This window comes from Octopus sinensis, linkage group LG29 (assembly GCF_006345805.1).
Source record: "Octopus sinensis linkage group LG29, ASM634580v1, whole genome shotgun sequence".
In the NCBI taxonomy this organism is placed as follows: Eukaryota; Metazoa; Mollusca; class Cephalopoda; order Octopoda; family Octopodidae; genus Octopus; species Octopus sinensis.
In genome coordinates, this window is record NC_043025.1 from 39,733 (window position 1) to 62,346 (window position 22,614).

A 22,614-nucleotide genomic window follows, 5' to 3' on the forward strand; every position below is an offset into this window, starting at 1 on the left:
TTATATTATATATGGAGAAAATATAATTTTATATTATATATGGAGAAAATATTATTTTATATTATATATGGAGAAAATATTATTTTATATTATACTAGCAGTATCGCCCGGCGTTGCTCAGGTTTGTAAGGGAAATAACTATAAAGCATTTTTAGAGAGTTATAGCCAAAAAATAGCAAAAAAATAGAAAAAAAATTATGGTAAATTTTTTTTTGAGAGTAAAAAAAGGTTGAGTTGCGTCCCCTAGACAGTCTGTGGTTTATTTTTTTTGATTCTCGACCCCATGTCGAATTTATCGATTTTTTTCAGAACTGGGGGAACTTTTCAAAATTTTCGCCGCGTTAGATTTGAATTATGACATTGGGCTATGTGTGTGTCAAGTTTCATCAGAATCGGTTGAAAGCCGTGGTCAGAGTGAGGGTACAAGCAAACAGACACACAGAAACACGCACAGACAAACTGCCGTTTATATAGAGAGAGATATGGAGAAAATTTTATTTTTGTATTATATATGGAGAAAATATAATTTTATATTATATATGGAGAAAATATAATTTTATATTATATATGGAGAAAATATTATTTCATATTATATATGGAGAAAATATTATTTTATATTATATGGAGAAAATTTTATTTTTGTATTATATATGCAGAAAATATCGTTTTATAGCATAAAATATCATCAAAGACGATTCTTGGAGGCTCTTTTTCGATTTTCACTCAAAAGTTTGTTTCTGCTGTTCTATCTGTTCCATTACCAGTACTTGAACCTGGAAACATAATGAAAAGACAAAATATAAAAGTTTAAGCACATTAATTACCGGATAGTATGAATTTGTATATATATATATATATATATATGTTTATTTCTTACTATTTGAACTGTTAGAGCTGTTTTCGCTATGTATCCAGTACAACCCTTAAACAAGTAAATAATATTTCCCTAAACAATAGATCAACGTATTTCAGTTTGTGACTTATTCACGAATATACCATGAATGACGATGCCTTTCATGTTACTTCAGCCAATTGACAAGCGCTGATGGAAGAACTGTTCTGCTTTGAGACAAATACACTGTCAACACAAATGTCACATCCTGTTTACATGTAGGAACACTTTCTTAAAATCTATCTGCACATCTTGAAAATGGCCAGCGTGTATATTTCACAGAAGACAATGCTCGAAACGTAGATCTGAATCCATGAGAAACTACTTCGACAGCGTTCTTCAAATTATGCCAATGTGATCTGTTTGCCCGAACACTGTTGTACGTAGAGATCCCCGTATACTCTACCTGGGCACACAATATATATATGCACACATATATTTATTCATTTATATATTTTTTAAAATAATAAATAACATGACCATCCCGAAATATGTATGTGTATATGTATATATATTTTTACATTTTCCCGAGCAATATATAATTTGTTACGGGATTTGACTAGTAAAAATGCTATTGTCTGTTTCGCGGCCTCTATTGTTGCATTTCCTCAATATTGACCACTACTTAGACATACTGACCGGATGCGCATAAACCTCTTTTATGCCGGAAATAGATAGACATTATATTGATTTGGCAGTGGTAAAATGAAATGAATGGAAACGAAGTGAAAAAAATTATATCATTGTTCGGCAATGGGATGTGATTTATTCCTCTTTTATATCTCTTAGAGATGAGTTAAAGCGTATGAGCTGTGTGTGTATCTATCGATCCTAATTCAAAAATTAATATGATCACTTCGAACAAAATTAATTTTGGCTGAGGAAAATTATTTGCAGCATTGAATAATTTTCCTGAGTGAATTAAAGAAAGTACTGGAATTGTGTGAATTATTCTGCCCAGTAGAGTCTGCATCTTCTACTTCTATACAAAATAAGAAGAAAACATTTTTGCCCTCGGTTAATTGCTATAATTAAAAAGAAACTGAGCAAAGACAAACCGTTCCGTAGGGACAAGAAACGGAAAAGCGCAAAATAAAATGCTGATTTATTGAAATTATCCAAGCTTTGAGAAAATGTAAATAAATAGTTGTATGTAAGAGAGAGAGGGGGAGAGTCTGTGCGCTTGCGTGCACGCGTGGGTGTCCTAAGGTATCATCCGTTGTGGTTGATGATGACGACAACGACGAAGAGGATGGTATGGTGATTGATGAAGCTAATTATGACGGTAATGGTGTTATAAAAATGAAGAAACACGATACTTACTTTCATCAAGCAAATTCATGTTGAGCAATGCCTGGAATTGGTTCAAACCTTGGGAGATATTGCGCCGCAGTTGACTTTGAACACTTAAAGAGATTAATTGTTTTGTTTCAATTATTTCTATATTCAAATATAGCTTAGGATTGGATCATCATAGGTAAAATAACCGCATTCAGTATGGTTGAGAACAGAATTAGTGAAGAAGGCTAAAACTACAAGCGGGTGACTAAAAGTTGGTGTTAAGAACATATTCGTCCAGTACCGTGGCTTGCCCTCTTTAGCATGTAAGAAATCCACATGGTGGTCTTCCCTCCGTGTATAAGTTTTTATATACATTTTATATATATATAATTACCTGGTTGGTTTTAAAATGTGTGTTAGCTACCTTCAATATATTATAATCTTCACATTGCCATTTTGGGAAATCAATCACTCATTTTTATGTCATTCTCAAAGATATTGACAGGCGTGAGTTAACCTCCACCAGCCGTAATGGAGTGAGCATTGCTGATGAGTATTAACTTCTTATAAGAAATTACCATGCTAATCTAATCCATCTGGCTTACCGTAGGGAATGTTGTCCCCCTCTGTCAATGTACCATATGTTTTTATGGCTAAGGTGTCTATGACTATAATTTAACACAATCACTGGTAAAAGTTTGCAAGACTCAACGAAAAGTTTTAGGAAAATAAAAATAAGAAATACGTTGAAATGTTACCGGTGAGTGTGTGGAATTATAAGGCACAAAAAGAAAATGGCTCTCCCCAGAAAGAATATGCTTCAACAAACGAACTCATATAAAGAATCTTGCAAACCAAATCCCAAAACGAAATAGTCTATGACTAATATTTCTAATAATGCTGGTGCTCACTGCACTCTTGTCACCTTTAGTGATTGTGAATTATTTCCCTGTTGGTCTTAAAATGCTGATAGCCGCCTTGATTTATATATACACGCTCATATATATATATATATATATACATACATACATATATATATACATATATATATATATATATATATATATATATATATATATATATTATAATACTTTCGTATATGTAAGTATATCGTATGTTGTATATGTATATATTTGTATTTATTTGCTTTTCTGAGTATATTCCACTGATGAAGGCAGAGCATTTCTTATGCAGAGTCAGAAATCCGGGATCTGGAATTATCCAGAAATGTTTGCTATTCTATTTTGTCTCTTCGTCTTCTCTCCTGGTGCTATATGAACATTTAATGTGGCTCTAGAGTCAAGATTTGACTGCTATTACCCTATATTATAATTTTAAATAATTGTTACCTTTGATGTTTTTTATTCCCATGCTGGCCACCTGATAAAATCGATATTTAAATATTGATCTTATCCTTCTGTGTGTGTATGTATATATATATATATATATATATATATATATTGGTTGGCATCCTTTTTGTCTCAGGAGACAATGGAGTTGCGCATAAAATAGTCCAGTCCGGCTTTTATATTTCATATCCTGATACATTTCCTGCTGTGGCTGTGTAGTCCTATCCTGGACAAACACTCCCTCTGGCAGGTACCGCAAATATAGCGAAGACTGTTCCTGGCTGGTTGTAATGTCATAGTTTCTTGTTGACGTCTCTTCTTTTCTTTCCATTTCTCCTCTCTCTCTCTGTCACTCCTTTGTATTCCCTCTTTTACGGTACGTCGCCATTCTCCACGGTTGCCGGCAACTGCCTCCCAACCGCTAATATTGATGTTGCAGGCCTTCATGTCCCTTTTGCAAACATCCTTGTAACGTAAGAGCGGTCTAACCACAGACCTAGTACCCCTAGCAAGCTCTCCGTAGAGTATGTCCTTGGGGATTCTGCCATCTTTCATACGGCTAACATGCCCAAGCCATCTCATACGTCTTTGTGTGAGGAGTGCAAACATGCTTGGTATTCCTGCTTGCCTGAGGACATATTTGTTGGGGATATGATTCTGCCATTTGATGCGGAGGATTTTTCGGAGGCAGCGCAGGTGAAAGATGTTTAGGTGAGGCTCTTGGTGTGTGTATAGCGTCCAAGTCTCACTTCCATACAGTAGAGTGCTGAGTACACATGCCTGGTAGATCTTCATTTCCGTGGTCTTCATCAGCTTATTGTTGTCCCAAGCCCGTTTGGAGAGTTGGGCCATCGCAGCAGCTGCCTTTCCAATGCATATATTGAGCTCAGCGTCAAAGGATAGGTTGTAGGTGACGGTAGAGCCCAGATAGGTAAACTTCTCCACCTCTTGTAATCTGTGGTCTCCATATGTATGTTTGGGTGCCCGATGTAGCCTGACCCATGATGTTGGTCTTCTTAAGGCTGATAGCTAAGCCAAAGTCGTTACATGCTTGCTCAAAACAGTCAATGAGCCTTTGGAGGGCTTCTTCTGTGTGTGATACCAGCAGCATCATCAGCAAATAGCATCTCCTTGATCAGGACGTTCTGATTGTTTTGGTCTTGGCACACAGGCGCGAGAGATTGAACAGTTTCCCGTCCTTCTACTGTTCAGAAACACTCCATCATCTGAATGTCTGAAAGTTTGTGATAGTAAGAGCGAGAAGAAAATGCCAAACAATGTAGGAGCGAGTGACATAACCTTGCTTTAACCCCATTTTTTATTTGGAAGGCGCTGATGTTGAACCGTTGTGCTGTATGGTGCCTTGCATGTCATCTGGAAAGACTTGATGATCCTCAGCAGCCTCGGTGGACATCGAGTTTTTGGAGCAGATGAAGAGGCCTGTTCTGCTTACCGAGTCAAAAGCCTTTGTTAGATCAATGAAGGCCATTATAATGGCATTTTCTGCTCTCTTTTATCTTCTCCTGAAGTTGGCGTACGGAGATATCATATCGATAGTTGATCTGCTTTCTTCTAAAGCCACACTGCGATTCCGGATAGATACGAGGAGCAAGTAGTCGTAGCCTTGCCAGGATAACGCGGGCAAAGGTCTTTCTAACAGTGCTTAGAAGAGATATACCACGGTAATTGTTACAATCACCACGGTCACCTTTGTTTTTGTAAAGCGTATGTTTAGCATCCCGCATATCCTGAGGGACTGTACCCTCTTCCCAGCACTGACACAGAAGCTCATGAAGATGCCGAAGCAGGATGGTGTGTTTTTGCCGGCTTTGATGATATCTGAGGGGATGCCGTCTTTTCGCGGAGGCCTTATTTCTTGCTATGGAGTCAACAGCCTTGGTGAGCTCTGCTATGGATGGCGGACTGTCAAGTTCGCACATGACTGGCAAGATCTTGACACTCTCGACTGCAGCCTCAGCCACTGTAGTCTCCCTGAGTAGAGATCCTGGTAGTGCTCCACCCATCTATCCATTTGCTTGCCTTGATCCCTGATGAGATCTCCAGAGGGGCTGACTTGGTTGCGGATGGACCGAGGGCCTTCTTCAAACCTGTATACATCCCACAGGTGTCGCCACTGTCAGCAGCTGACTGGATATTCTGACAGATTTCCTGCCAATACCTATTTGCACACGCGTCTGGCTGTCAGTTTGGTTTTATTTCGTGCCTTTCAGAGTTCTTCGAGTGACTTTGTAGAAGAATCACTCTTGTATTCCATCAGAGCTGCACGCTTTGCTTCGATAACTGGCTCCAGCTCTGAGAGCCCAGCATTGAACCAATCTGGGTTTTGACTTTCTCTCCATCTCATGCCGAAGTATCTATTGATGTCGTATACAAAGCTTCCCTGATATAGTTCCACCTACTTTCAGCAGAGGAGGTTGGGCAGCTACTGAGGGCAACCTTGATAGAAGCAGCAAAACATTTTCGCAGTGTAGGTTCCGAGGTTCTGGCAGTTTAAAATGCGTGGTCGGCCGACTTTCTTGAAGCGATGGACTTTTTAGGCAGAATCCTCACCCTACTTCTAATTAGTGAGTGTCTGTGTCACAATCCGCGCTGTGGTAACTGCGGGTCAATAGAGTAGAATTCAGAAAGGATCTCCGTGTAATGATGAGATCCGCGTGATGCCAGTGGTGAGATCTTGGATGTCTCCAAGATGCCTTGTGGGAAGACTTGTTGGTAAAGAATGTGTTTGTGATGCACAGGTTGTGGTATGTGCAGAATACGAGTAGTCTCTGACTATTGTCATTCATGTTGCCAATACCAAGTGTCCGACACAAATGGGCCACGAATCATGGTCAGATCCCACGCGAGCGTTAAAATGCCCTAGAAGGTAGATATTTTCAGTCGTTGGTATTTTTCTATGACACAGTTTGAGATCTTGTAGACTGGTACTTGGTCTCCTCTGAGCTGTAGAGAGTGGGAGTAGAGATGCTGAGTAGATGTACTGAGCCAGAAGAAGTCGAGAGGCGCAGTGAGGGGATACGCTCAGTGACTCCTGATGGTGGTTCTATTGAGGAGAGTAATTAGTTTCTCGCTAAAAGCCATGCCATGCTGACGAGGTTCTTCTGGATCGCTTCCTGACAAAAGGAGGTGGAAATCCTGCTCTTTGAGTTTGCCGTTTCGAGGGGAGACTTGTCTCCTGCAGCCCAGCAATATCTATGTTGAGCCTCTTTAGTTCACGGTCAAGATGGCCGTTTTCCTTGTGTCTTCAACCCTGAGTAGATCATCAGATATTCCAGGGCACATGGTCCTGACATTCCAACTTGCCAACCGCAACAACTGGTGTTTTCTTTGACTTTTAGTTGTTTTTGCCTGGTGCAGAGGTTGCAGGCCGCTTTTCAAGTCATACTTTTAGCTTCAAGCACCCATGAAGCAGGCGACCTGTGGCGGGTCAGCACCTTACTACTGGGGGCTGCCCAGCTTGAGGTGGGCAGTAGCTAACCAATAGGACACGGAGGTCCCCCCCACACCGTCAGAGGTAACCGTAGCGCCCATATTTTTACGCCAATCTGAATAGACTTATCACTCGTGACTGTTACCTCCCGTGTTGTTTCTGCGCTTTTTTAACAGCAGCACTGAAGTGTCCTCTCCAGTTTTGCGCAAGCCTGGGCTATAAGAAAAAGTCCTGGGTAGCCCATCGTCAGGTTTCCTCTCTCGACCTTGCTGATGTGTCCAAAGGAGTGCAGTCATGCATTACGTTTGGCACAAGCTTGGTTGCAGGAGCTGCCGGAAGAGTGTCGAGTCGAACAGTAGACCGCCTTCGGGGCTCCACTCCGGATTTCTTTGAAGGTTGTTTCCGTTCCGTAACCCTGGATAGGGGCCCATACCGGGTACTGTCTGCCGGAGCCAGCTGAGCCCGGAACTCGTGTCAGGCAAGGTCGTCACTCCCTGAAGTAGTAAAGAAGTTCGCTACCCACTACCTTTTCAAGTAATGTTAAATTATTATTAGATAATATATATATATATATATACAGGTATGTATGTGTATGTATATATGCATATATATATATATATATATATATATATATATACACACACAGTTCTCTCTTTATCATTATGTGGTTTGTTTATCCTTTGTATAATAAAACATTGATAAAAACACTTAAGCATTTCGTCGAAGGTACGAATTAGTATATTGTGGGGTCACAAGTACAACACTGTTGATTATGGTGACGTATATACGTGCGATAAAATCGAATGTTTGGAACAAAACAAATAATTTGAATAAATGTGTTAGAAGCTTTTGCTTACCCAGGATATTCAACTCGGAATTTTCCAGTCACGGTTAAAAACTCATGCTCCATCTGCAAAAGCCAGATGTGTATATATATATATATGCATACATTAAATTCAAAAACAAAGTTTGATTTAAAAGCTTTGAGAAGTATAAAAGATACAGATAAGGAAATCATTTTACATATGTATTTGATGTGTTTAAGCTGATCAGGCTAAACAAATCGATATCACTATCTACGAAACGTATTGAGCTCACTCACTATTTAAATTGACGTTTTGCATTTCTTGTATAAAAAATGCATGTGTGTGTGTGTGTGTGTGTGTGAGTGTATGCATGTGTGCGCGTGTTCAGCGCGCGCGTGTGTGTGTGTTTCGGAGAAAGAGAGGGCAGATATCTACTCACGGCTCTTGATATGTTCTCAGCAGGTTTTTTATATTCGTTGAAAGATTTTAAAATCAACGAAATGCGAAGGATTTGGTCCAGCCTATGGATTGATATAGAAAAAATTGCTGTATTTATAATGAGACACACGTCATAGATGCACATAAACCCACATACGTAGATAAAATACACGTTCATAATCACATATACACTTAAAAATACTATAAATAAATATATATATATACGACATACAGACTCAACATTAATACATCTGCATCTACATGTATAAACACATATATAAATGCATGTTTGTACACATACAGTTCCATGTACTTATTATATATATATATATATATAATATACACTTGCGTCAGAAATTAATTAGCACTTCTCAATTTCTACATTAAATAGGTTAAATTAATTAACCTATGAGCTGTTCAAAACGTCTTACGCGATGAGAAACTTATACGGTGATTTCGGTCCTTGCGAGGCGCTACTATATCTATTAACAAAGGAATTTGTCTGCATCAGCACTCCAAGTAGTTGTTGCACTGCTATGTCAACATCATAAGGCTGTAGACTCTCAAACTGCTCTGCAAACAAAGTTACGTCATCGTTCTGCGCAAAAGTGAACTCGCAACAAAGCAATAGTTCGAGATATGGCCACTAGGTGACAGCACATACCTTGAGTGAAGAGCAAATCAAGGGTGCTAATTAATTTCTGACAGTAGTGTATATGTGTGTGTGTATATATATATGAACAATTTCAGTTAGAATGGTTGATTCTCACAATTTCGCTACCATATGACAAAGGCAAGAAATTCTGTCTTCTCTGCAATTCTGAGCTATTTTTCATTATTTTTTCTAAAATACTCTAGTAGCACGGTTATAGAGCAGCATACAGATGTAGCATGGCAGAAACATTTTAGTGCATATAAGTAGTCTCTATAATTATATATAATTCAAACTTTAATTTCCTTATATTTAACATTCACTATTATATCCCTACTCTTTCTGTTAGCTCTTATGAGTTATATCATATACGTTTTTTTAAACAATATTAATCGCGTTCTGTCTATCGCTACACAAATCCATCATTTTTTTGCTAAAATGTCTTATTGACAAGTTTCGCTCGCTTTTTCACTTCTGAAGAGAAGATTGCATTGTTTCATTTATTCTTTTGAATAGTAACAGTGGAATTGTCGAAAATGTGTCGAAAGTAAAAATATTTGATTACACCTGCGTTAAACTCCATTTATTTATTCATATTTATTCAAAATATTCAACGTAAACACGAAGTTTCTACCTTTATAAACAAGGAGTTACAACATCTTTACTTGCGAGATTTTTGCTACCCCGGTAACTATTTATTTATTTTTTCCGTGTTAATCGTTAACAAGGTAAAAATACACTCATCTATTTATATATACATATATGTAAATCAGCCCACATTTGCATACATACGTAACATATATATATATATACTAGCAGTATCGCCCGGCGTTGCTCAGGTTTGTAAGGGAAATAACTATAAAGCATTTTAGGGAGTTATAGCCAAAAAAATAGCAAAAAAATGATGGTAAATTTTTTTTTGAGTTAAAAAAGTTTGAGTTGCGTCCCCTAGACAGTCTGTGGTTTGTTTCTGATTCTCGACCCCATGTCGATTTTATCGATTTTTTTCAGAACTGGGGGAACTGCGTTAGTTTTGAATTATGACATTGGGCTATGTGGGTGTCAAGTTTCATCAGAATCGGTTGAAAGCCGTGGTCAGGGTGAGGGTACAAGCAAACAGACACACGAAACACGCACAGACAAACTGCCGTTTATATATAGAGATATATATATATATAGTTTATATTCATATGTACATACATAAAGTAAACATAGTATATATATATATTATATATATATATATATATATTATATATATATATATATATATATTATATATATCATATATATATATATATATACATATAAATATACATGTAGAACATTATTTTGCATCTATGTGCACGTACACGTATCCAATATAGGATTTCATTATAGGGACAGAGCTTTCTGTGAAACGATCGTAAAAAGGTTTAAATATTTAATTCAAAACTTATAACTGTCATATACATTATATATTTATACGTATACATATATACATATATTTTTTATAAATATTTATATTTATTTATTTATATATTTTTAATACAACCATTTTTTTTCACACGTGTATATCTTTCTGTGAAGTTTTCTGATTTGAATTCTTATATTAATAATAACATATTATTTAAAAATATTATAATCGCTCGCATTAAATATATAATACCTTAATAATATTACACTTTGATACAATAGAGCACTCAATATATATTCAGTATGTAATATTCTCATTGAATATATTTGACTAAAGATTCATATATACTCTTTACTCTTTTTACTCTTTTACTTGTTTCAGTCATTTGACTGTTGCCATGCTGGAGCACCGCGTTTAGTCGAGCAAGTCGACCCCAGTACTTATTCTTTGTAAGCCTAGTATTTATTCTATCGGTCTCTTTTGCCGAACCGCTAAGTTACAGGGTCGTAAACACACCAGCATCGGTTGTCAAGCGATGTTGGAGGGGGGATAAAAAAAGACACAAACATACACACATGCACACAATAGATATATATACATATACATTATAACGACAGGCTTCTTTCAGTTTCCGTCTACCAATCCACTCACAAGGCTTTGGTCGCCTGAGGTTATAGCAGAAGACACTTGCCCAAGGTACCACGCAGTGGGACTGAACCCGGGACCATATGGTTCGTAAGCAATCTACTTACCAACACACCCTACTACGCATATATATATATATATATATATATATATATATATATATATATATATATATCTATATACATATATATATGCCAACCATGCCCACACATGCAGACTATGTATTAGAATATGATTGTTCTTTCCAGCAACACAAAACCATCCAATGGCCATTTTTATGGGTTTCGAAACAAAAAGCCTACAGTTACAAGGAAAATGACAATAATAAAAGCACAGTAAAATAGAACGCAAAAGAAATATCTAAAGCGGTTTTTATTAATTTGATTACCCTGTGTACGAGGGATACAATGTGTGCAAGGAAGAGGGATATTAGCGTTTGGAAGGAGAATCGCTTTCAATTGAAATTTCAGGAAGAACCTGCGTGGTACCTTGGGCAAGTGTCTTCTACTATAGCCTCGGACCGACCAAAACCTTGTGAGTGGATTTGGTAGACGGAAACTGAAAGAAGCCTGTCGTATATATGTATATGTATATATATATCTATGTGTGTGTATGTGTGTATATGTTTGTGTGTGTTTTTGTTCCCCCCCTCCAACATCGCTTGACAACCGATGCTGGTGTGTTTACGACCATGTAACTTAGCGGTTCGACAAAAGAGACCGATAGAATAAATACTAGGCTTACAAAGAATAAGTACTGGGCCTTTTCTCTCTCGCGTCGCTTAATTTAGGCTTTTTGGACACAGTTTTTCTTCTGCACTTTTCACACTAGCAGGCCTTTTCATTTGAAATATAGCAAGAGAAGTCTGCTTTTTCCTGCCTTTTTATTCAGTCTTTAGTAGTTTTTTTCTGTGCTGCTCTGTAAATACTCGGCTAAGCTATTTTTGCATCTCTATACGTTCTTCTACTGCTATTAAGCATCTCCCAGTCTGGTCTTTCCTTAATTACAGTCGGTTGATATCTGCTTTCGGATGTTGAGCGGCACATTTTCAGCAACTGTTTTTTGTCAAAAATTTATTTATTTTGATTATTATTTCTCTTTATCAGAGGTTTTGTAGGAGTTCCTTGAGGCTTGCATTGTGGGAGTTCCTGGACACTTGCTCATTCTAATGTCGACCCTCCAGTTTGTGGCCAAAGCTTACTCTTGCGCTGCCAATATAGTGTTCTCGGTCTCTTTCTTTAGAATTCCTTTCATCAGCCAACCCCACCTATTTTTTGTTATATGGAAATTCATTGTGTTCTCCCTTCTTGCGCCATTCTTCTTCATTTCTTTTTGTGTTTCTTCCTTCGGTTTTCCTGCTTTCAATACTCCCTCATTCCTAACTGTCACTAACAAGGTTTCCTTACTTTGGGTTCGGTATCTCATTAAGCCTTCGAGTTCGAAACGCACGCAGTTTCCCACACTTATCAGTCCCTTTTCTCCATTCGCTCTCTTCGTGTATCGGCGATCGAGGTCTGCATGTGGATGATGGGCTCCATACATCGTTAGAACCTTTCTTGACTTCCTGTCCATCTCCTTTAGCTTCTCTGTCCACTTCAGTTTTCCAGCTTTCAAACCAATATTTTGCTCACTCGCCAAAAGTGCTCTCTTTTTCTCTTTTCCTTCATGTCGTGGTGTTTGATTCCATCTGTGTGTGTGTGTGAGTGTGAGTGAGAGAGAGAGAGGGAGTGTGTGTGTGTGTGGGGGGGGCATTGTAAGCGATGAATGAAATGAACATGAAATGAAAAAATCGTGTAAATGAAAGGACATAATAAACGGAATAATATAGGTTTCAAATATTGGTACGTGACCAGCAGATTTGGTGTAGGGGGTTAAGTTGATTACATTGACCCAGAGCTCAACTTGCGCTTATTTTATCGACACAGAAATTATGAAAAGCAAAGTCAATCTTGGCGGAATTTGAACTCAGAACGTAAAGACAGACGAAGTACTGCAAAGCATTTCTCCCGCTCTGCTAACGATTCTGCCAGCTTACCGCCTAATTTAAGGATTAATAGTGATAAGTTTTCATAATGGTCTAATGAGAAATTGAAATCATCACATCACTAAATGCATATGAAAATCTATTCAATTTGACAGTGCCATAATAACATTTGAGAGAAGTAAATTGCTTATATTCTATGACAAACAGATATGTAGGGTATGTCATTGAATATTTGAAGATTCTACAACCACCGCTCCAACGTAATGTATGCAAATAGGTATGTACCAGTAATATCCCTGTTGTTATTTCTGCTTCTCTCTCTACTCAGCCTGTCTGCAGAATGTTTACGAAAACGTGCTTTTAACGATATTACAATAATGAACTCAACCCTCCAAAGTAATAAATTCTTTCATAACGTTTCCATAAATGAGTCAAATGATTTGCCGTTGAACGAGATGGACACATTCCTGGAGGACTCAAACGGGAGAATAGGTTGCATTACCTTTTGAAAATCATTGTAATTACAAACACACACACACACACACACACACACACACAGGACAGTCATAATGGAACAGACATAGAAAGACATACACATACACACTCACCCCACCCCCCCACCACCAGAGTGGTCGTATTTAACAGACAGAAAGTCACTCACAAAATTACTTCTTCTCATCCTGCTACTTCTACTACTGTAAAAGTCATTTAAAAATAATTTGCTCGCTCACCATCATCAATGCCTTTGCTCTGTTCTGCATTGTAACATTGAGACATGTCTGGTTCTTGCCAGATACCAGTAAACGGTGAACACTTTTGTGATGACAGGTTTTGACTTGATGCCATTTCTGGATGCCCCATCGTTCTGGAAGAACTGAAAAAATAAATGTTAAATATTGTCAGTCGAGTTTATTCATTCTGAGGAGAATTTCATCAATCTCAGAGGAATATAAGAAACCTTCGAACTGGTCGTGATTTGAACTCATAATTTAGTGAAAGAAGGATAAATGGTGTCTTGCATTTGGGGGAGAAATCTATTATTTACTCCTGACCCCTATCCTCAAAACTAATGTCAATATTTTCTAACTAGAGTTCAGATATAAAACAATATTCCTGCATCTGTTTTTTTTACAATAATTTCTTGTTTTTATGATTATTCAATACAAGATTAGTTGGAACGGTGTAGGTGATGCAGAATTAAGGAGCCAAGTTGTTAGTTCAAGTTGAATGGGGGAATTAGTTGCTAATATTTCGCCACCATAGACATCAGTAGCAACAGCGGCAGCAATGGATTTATGTATTTTTCCTACATATGCACAGATTTGAGTGATTCCACCAGTTGGTCTTGTCTTAAAACTAATAAAGCTCAGCCTCTGGGAGGAACAATTTAGATGCTTAACCTGTGGAATGACGTGGGTAGAATGAGAGAAGAGAGACCGTGTTACATAGTCTGTGATGAGTGAAATCCCAGATGACCATCATGTACTAGCAAGATATATAGCTCTAATGTAATCATAAAATGAATAAATAGTATTAGCCTGAATCCAACAGAATCACTGATAGATTCTATTGGCTGTATCTAGGTATGTGCTTTCTTTGCTACAATTATTTTGTGAAATTCTGGAACTTACAAGAATCTTTAAATCTTTGAATATGCTGATTTCAAATTTTGGCAGCTATTTTGGGCGGGGTAGTTCGATTACATAGACCCCAGCGTACTTATTTTATCGATCCCGTAAGGGTAAAAGACAAAGTCGACCCTGGTGGCATTTGATCTCAGAATGTAAAGTCAGAGAAATGCTGCTAAGCATTTTGTCCGGCATGGTAACGATTCCGCTAGCTCTCACATAAAGCCTTGTCTAATATTGGTTTCAAATTTTGGCACAAGGCCAGCAATTTCAGGGGAAGGGATAAGTCGTTTACACCAACCCAGTGCTCAATTGGTATTTATTTCATCGACCCGAACATAAAAACGAATGAAATGAAAGCTTTGTATAATATTGGCGACAAAGCAAACCTAGATAGTTAGGACAAGGCTAAATTATATCAAATAATGTATAAATGTAAAAATGCTGGGACAAGAGATTGCAACCGATGACGTTTAATTCTATCTTGTTAATCTATAAAGCTGTTATCTGCTCTACCAAGTAACATTCTCTCACAATAGGATGACGCTGAAAGCTTCAAATTTTGAGTAGAAATAAATCAATACAAACGAACCAATGCCTGGTGGCTACATTTCCATGACACGGGATCTCCGCAGTAGTTCCTATTTTTGTCATTGGCCAAGAGAAAGCTCGATTGTTAGTTGATGTTGTGCTTTCATCACAAACCACTGAAAAAGAAGCAAAATATGGACATGAAAGAAGCCAGTAGTAGTAGTAGTAGTAGTAGTAGTAGTAGTAGTAGTAGTAGTAGTAGCAGTTAATGTTGGAAATAAATTGTTTGGACCACCTGCTGGCTGATTTGAGGACAATGATACACGAAGTGTTGCAAACATACACGGAGAGCATATATATTTATTCAAAATAGACAGATTTCTAGTTTTCATTTAGTAGTTTGTAAAGAGATAAATGATTTAGAAATGAATTACAATCCCTTACAACACAAGGACCCAACCAGGCTCCATGCAATTCTTGGAAGTGTAGTCAATTCTTAACTAAAATGGCGACAATATGATTTTCTCCATATTCTTGCTCTGTTCAAATATTTGAGAAAAATTACATTAAAGTGTCCTACTTATTAAAATTCTAATTCATTATTTGGCAGCTGAAGATGGCATTGCATTTAAATTGATGTAATTTTTGTATTGTTCAATTAAATTTAGCCGATTGAAACTGCATAACTACTTGAATCCTGTAGATTATATATATATATTCTTATATATATATTTTCTTATATATTCTTAAAAACAATAAATAAAATAGAAATAGAGGTGTGTGCATATGTATATATATATATTTTATATTTTCTCGAGCAATATATAACTGGTTACGGGATATGACTACTCAGAATGCTAGTCTGTTTCGCGGCCTCTAGTGTTGAATTTCGTCAATATATTGATCACTCTTTAGACATACTGACCGGAAGCGCAAAACCTAATGTACGCTAGAAATGAGTAGATGTTATATTGATTTGGCGATGGTAAAATGAAATGAATGGAAACGAAGTGAAAATATATCCTTTTCCGGCAATGGGATATGATTTGTTCCTCTCTTATATCTCTTAGACACTGTTTAAATCGTATGAGCTGTGTGTGTACCTATCGTTTCTTATTAAAAAATTAATATGATCACTTCGTACGAAATGAATTTTCACCGAGGAAAATTATTTGCAGCACTAAATAGTTTTCCTGTTTGAATTAAAGCAAGTACTAGAATTGTTTGAATTTTTCTGCCCATTAGAGTCTGCATCTTCTACTTCTATACAAAATTAGAAGAAAACATTTTTGCCCTCGGTTAATTGGTATAATTAAAAAGAAACTGAGCAAAGACAAACAGTTCCGTAGGGACAAGAAACGGAAAAGCGCAAAATAAAATGCTTTTTTTAAAAATTATCCAAGCGTTGAGAAAATGTAAATAAATAGTTGTGTGTGAGAGAGAGAGAGAGGGAGAGAGTCTGTGTGCTTGGTATCATCTACTGTGGTTGATGATGACGACAACGACTAAGAGGTTGGTGATTGATGAAGCTAATTATGACGGTAATGATGATAAATTAATAAGAAACACGATACTTACTTTCATCAATGAATTAATGTGGCTTTTCTTAACTCCTAAGTTAAGCAATTCCTGGGATTTGTTCAAAACTTGGGAGATTTGCGCCGCAGTTGACTTTCAGTCATTTCGCTAAATACTGTACAGTAAATAGCAAATATTTTATTTCTGTTGAGCTGAAATAAAAATAAATACATACTTGTATGTCGGTATGTATGTATGTATGTATGTAGCTAGCTAGCTAGCTAGAAATATACATACGTTGATATATATATATATATATATATATATATTATATATATATATATATTATACATCGTTTAAAAGCTCCCCTGTTAATCCTTGGGCCCAACAATGACCCCATGCATTGAGTACATATTAAATTTCATGAAACATGAATATTTCTCAAGCAATGAACAATTTTCATCAAAGCAATGATATAATTTGTCGACTCGGAACTTATTGCAAAGCTTCATGATAAACAACAGTACCACCACCATCGACACCATATCTGCCATACACACGCCATCCAGACTTCTGACGCCATCACCATCAATAATTTTCATCACTTTCACCTCCACCACCATCACCACTGTCTTTCACATCGCTTTCTATCACTATATTCAAACATAGCTCAGGATTGGATCATCATAGCTAAAATAACCGCATTCAGTATGGTTGAGAACAGAATTAGTGAAGAAGGCTCGAACTACAAGCGGGTGACTAAAAGTTTGCCTTACGAATATATTCGTCCACTAAGAAATCCACATGAAGGTCTTCACTCCCTGCATAAATCTTTAAATACACTTCATATATATATAATATATATATATATCTTATATATATAATTTCCCGGTTGGTTTTAAATTGCGTGTTAGCCACCTTAATTATTCTATAATCTTCACATTGCCATTTTGTGAAATCAGTCCCTAATATCCTATGGCATTCTCATGATACGGAGAGGCCCGTGAGTTAGCCTCCACCACCTTATGGAGTGAGCATTGCGTGATGAGTATTACTTCCTATAAGAAATTACCTGCTAATCTATCCACTGGCTTACCGGGGAATGGTCTCCCCTGTCAATGCAAACAGACCATATGTCTTTTTGTGGCTAGGAGTCTATGAACTATATTTCTATAACTGGTGCTCACTGCACTCTTTTCACACTTAGTGACTGGAATTATTTCCTTGTGGTTTCAAATTGCCGATACCCCCTCCAATTTAATATATATAACACCCCCATATATATGTGTGTATATATATTGTGTATATTATGTGTGATTGTATTGTTGTATATATATATTACATATACTAAATACACAGCATTTAATAATAAAACCATATGCATACATACATACATATATTACATACCTACATCTATATAGTATACATATATATCTGAGTACAGGATACCACAAAATAAACGTAGAACAACAACGAGAAACGAAAACATAAAATCAACAAGGAACGGACTCTTTTCAACACGAAAAAACAGAGTAAAGACAAACAATACAAGGAATATTCCCCTTCTTCAGATGCCCTGTTTCGACTCATGCGTATGTATGTATTATATGTATATATATATACATATATTGTATTATACATACCTATATATGTATATATACATACATATATGTAATATATATATATAATATATATATTATATATATATATGTATATATATTATATATAAGTATATATACATATATATATGTAATATATAATATATATATATATATGATATACATAGAAATATATATATCAACGTATATATATATATATATCATATACATATTATAATCATTCTATATATATAATCTACATATATATATATATTATATATATATATCTTATATATAATATATAACAGTTCTCTCTGTATCTTTATATGGGTTTTGTGTGTCCTTTGTATAATAAAACATGGATAACACTTAAACATTTTCATTCAATGTATGAATTTAATATATTCGGGTCACAAGTACAACACTGTTGATTATTGTGACGTATATAACATTCGATAAAATCGAATGTTTGGAACAAAGCAAATAAATTGGATAAATGTGTTAGAAGCATTTGCTACCCACAGTCTTCACTCTAAATGTTCCCGTCACGGTTGAAAGGTCATGCTCAATCTGAAAAGCCGGATGTGTATATATATATATATATATATTCTATATACATTAAATTCAAGAAACAAAGCTTGATTTTAAAGCGTTGAGATGTATTGAAAAATAAAGAAATAATTTTATTCTGAAACGCAGGATAATGCTAATGATATAACGTGAACCGCATGAAATATCCATAATTGTGCAGATAAATCTGTCGTCAGCCTATGTGACTACACCTCACACCCTGTGATTACGCTTCAAGTGCTTTACCATTAAGCTAAACTGCGCGAACGACAAATACTTCTGGAAAGTTAGGCTATATACATCTAGCTTTATAAGACGCGTAATCTGGCCGCCGACAGAGTTTTCGGCAACAGGTGAATACGTTATCCTGTTTATGCTATACTATTAGCATTATCCTGCGTTTGAGAATATAATTATGTATAAATATATTAGCTTGACACTCGGTAAAGTGGGGGAAATGAGAGGGTTTTTAATGTTCCGAGCATATCTCTTTTTCAGAAAGGAAAATGAAAATGTTGAGAAGAACAATATTACCAAAAGGAAGTGTGTGATTACATATGTTCTTATGTGTGTGTGTGTATGTTGTGTGTGTGTGTGTGTGTGTGTGTGTGTGTGTGTGTGTGTGTGTGTGTGTGTGTGTAAACACAAGATTAGTGAATATTTGAGTAGGATTTTATTTACTGTCAGAATCGGAAATTATAAGACGGAATATATAAAGACAAAATAGTGGATAGAACAGTCTTTTTATTGACCAGCAAAAATTCAGTAAGTTAAAAAAGAAAGTTTTATGTAATAGTTTACTATCAGTAAATGGAGTTGATTGTCTGAATTTCATGAAACCTCACTATTTATTTGATGTTTCACATTTCTTCTATAAAATATGCATGTGTGTGTGTGTATGTGTGCGTGAGAGTGTGTATGTGTATGCATGTGTGCGCATGTTCAGTGCATATGTGTGCGCGCACGCGCGTCTGTGTACGGAGAAAGAGAGAGAGAGGGCAGATATCTACTCACGGCTCTTGATATGTTCTCAGCAGGGATTTTATATTCGTTGAACTTTTTAAAAATCAAACGAAATACGAGGGATTTGGTCCAGCCTATGGATTGATATAGAAAATAATCGCTGCGTTTATAAATGAGACACACGTCATAGATGCACATAAAACCCACATACGTAGATAAAAATATACATTCATAATCACATATACACTTAAAATACTATATATATATATATATTATTCTTATTCTTCCTATTATATACGTTTTTATTATTATTATTATTTGCAATTTACTTAAGCATTGACATTTAATTGTTATTTATTTTTTATATTTCTATTATATGTAATTTTCTAGATGGTGTAATTTAATTGTTCATTTTGAATTGATAAAAGCTGTTTTTTTTATTTTAATTTTTTATATATATCTTATATTGTGTGAAATTTGATTTAGTATTTCTAAATTTAATTTTTCCCTTGTAAGTTTGGATTTTATTCACTCAAATAATAATAATTATATATATATATATATATATATATATATATATATACATATATATATTAGAAATATTAAAATTACTAAGTCTCTCTAAAAGAGAACAGCGGCAGCGTTCCCGGAAAATAATAGTTATCGCCATACTAATATGGCATTCTTAAAAATAAGAAAAAAGCTGTCCGCTTATTAGCTCCATGAGGCCATCGCCTTAAGTTAGCTATTTGATACTCAAACTGTATCCATATAACCTTCGAACAAGGGAGGTCAGTCGCTCCACACTACTTGACCGGCAGCTACAGACGCGTTTCGGGTATTGCCCCTTTTCAATGCAGCGTAGCCAGCCAGTAGCTGCCGGTCAAGTAGTGTGGAGCGACTGACCTCCCTTGTTCGAAGGTTATATGGATACAGTTTGTGTATCAAATAGCTACTTAAGGCGATGGCCTCATGGAGCTAATAAGCGGACAGCTTTTTCTATTTTTTTATAATGCCATATTAGTATGGCGATAACTATTATTTTCATATATATATTCATACACACTTATCATTCCCTTTCTTCCTGTCGCTCTCTTCGTGTATCGGCTATCAATGCCTGCACATGGATGATTGGTTCCATACATCGATAGGACCTTTCTTGACTTCCTGTCCAACTCCTTTAGCTTCTCCTCTGTCCACTTCAGTTTTCCAGCGTCATTCCGAACTACTGCGACTGCGTGCGAGTTTATCGCCGAAATTATGTTCCAGGCATTCAGCTTTCTAACCAATATTTTGCTCACTCGCCAAAAGTGCTCTCTTTTACTCTTTTCCTTCATGTCGTGGTGTTTGATTCCATCTGTGAGTGTGTGTGTGTGTTAGAGAGAGAGAGGGGGAGAGGGAGAGAGGGAGAGAGAGCATTGCAAATAGTATACACACATCAAAATATTTTCCCGTATATTAATTACTATAAAATGTTCTTATTAACTATCAATTTGTAATAAACTTGTTAGTGTTATATTAGACAATAAATAACACTTACCAATGAAATCATTCTTGTTACATAAGTGTCCGACGCAACAACCAGTACAAGACGTGCCATTCGTCCGTTTATTGCATGTAAGGGTATTGTTTCTCATAGCTTCAACACATTTTCTGTATGTGCTGCAGGACCTTTCAGTCTTCAGTTTAGCACCGTTCATTGATATGCGAATCGGCATACAGGCTGTATAATAGATATGAAAAGTATACACTACAACAACAATATTTATTAGGACGATTACTGCTAATTACAGCACAACAACAGAAATGACCACCACTGGGGATGTTTACCATGCAAGTAAGTTTAATCATTGCTTTAAAATACCCAAAAGCAATAAGTGAAACCGTAAAAGAGTTTCCGAATTGTTGAAAGTTAACAGCATAAGTAACTTCCGTAAAATTATTGCTATTTAGTATTCAAAAATCATGTTTTAAATGCTTACAGTGTCCAAACCTCTCGGATCACAAGGAGATATGGCCATCGGATCATGGTCTGTATCAAAACCGCATCGCACTGTCACACATCGCCCAACTTAAAATAGGTCAAATTATCCCAATAAAGATGTATCAATTCTCTAAAATTCCTTCTTACTGGAGGAATGCTCAAGAGGAATTTTTCATATAAAATTACGGAAAATCATGCGTACAAAACTCACCAAAAAGAGAAACTAATATGCCTTACCCAAGATGAACTGAAATATAATTGTCAGATTGAACTCCTCAGTCCAGCAAAAATAAAACAGAAAATACATAAAACGAACACAAGAGAAACTTCGTTTATTTTGCAAGTATATTTTATATGAAAATACGGTATATTAGTATAAAATTTGGAGAGAAAACAACCAAGGTCTTGTTAACTTAATAAGGGACATTCTGAAAACGAAAAATATCAGAAATGGAGAAGAATATTTAAAGAAAAGAATCCATCACGAAAACGCAATTAATAATCGCAAACACCTAACAATAATAAAAGCAATGAAAATGTAGACATTGAAGTTAGAAATAAGATTTGCATTGCCTTAGTTTGAAATTGAAACTTGTTTCTTCCAATGTTGGAAAAGTTTTAGAAAGAAAATTGGATCTCCCAAACTGAGTGAGGATGTCATGAAAAAATAACCAATGATAGTGTCCGAAGGCTGGCGTCTTCAAAAGAGCCAATGGAGTCTGTGATTGCAAATGAATGAATCATTACATAAGCTAACTCAGCTTCAAGAAAACCGAAAGGTCTGAGATCAGAACAGACAATGAAACAGGCAACAGATTGCAGCCATGCTCTTATGTCACGCTCTATTCTCCTATATTCTCGTAGATCAGTTAATGTGAAGCATTGATCTGTGTCATTACCGGTGTCTTTTATGTTTCTCTTATGTTTCTTT

The 22,614-nt window shown here is 36.1% G+C and overlaps 1 protein-coding gene across 1 annotated transcript; it reads right to left on the reverse strand.

The window, feature by feature from the left end:
• Positions 1–628: 628 nt before the first annotated feature.
• On the reverse strand, positions 629–21,417 carry LOC115226165. The gene is made up of 5 exons (XM_036514894.1): positions 21,240–21,417; positions 19,751–19,833; positions 7,831–7,883; positions 2,216–2,298; positions 629–773 (listed from the first exon to the last, which is right to left on the reverse strand). The coding sequence occupies exons 1-5, from the start codon at positions 21,415–21,417 to the stop codon at positions 724–726; spliced, it is 447 nt and encodes a 148-aa protein (XP_036370787.1). The 3' UTR covers positions 629–723.
• Positions 21,418–22,614: the final 1,197 nt, after the last annotated feature.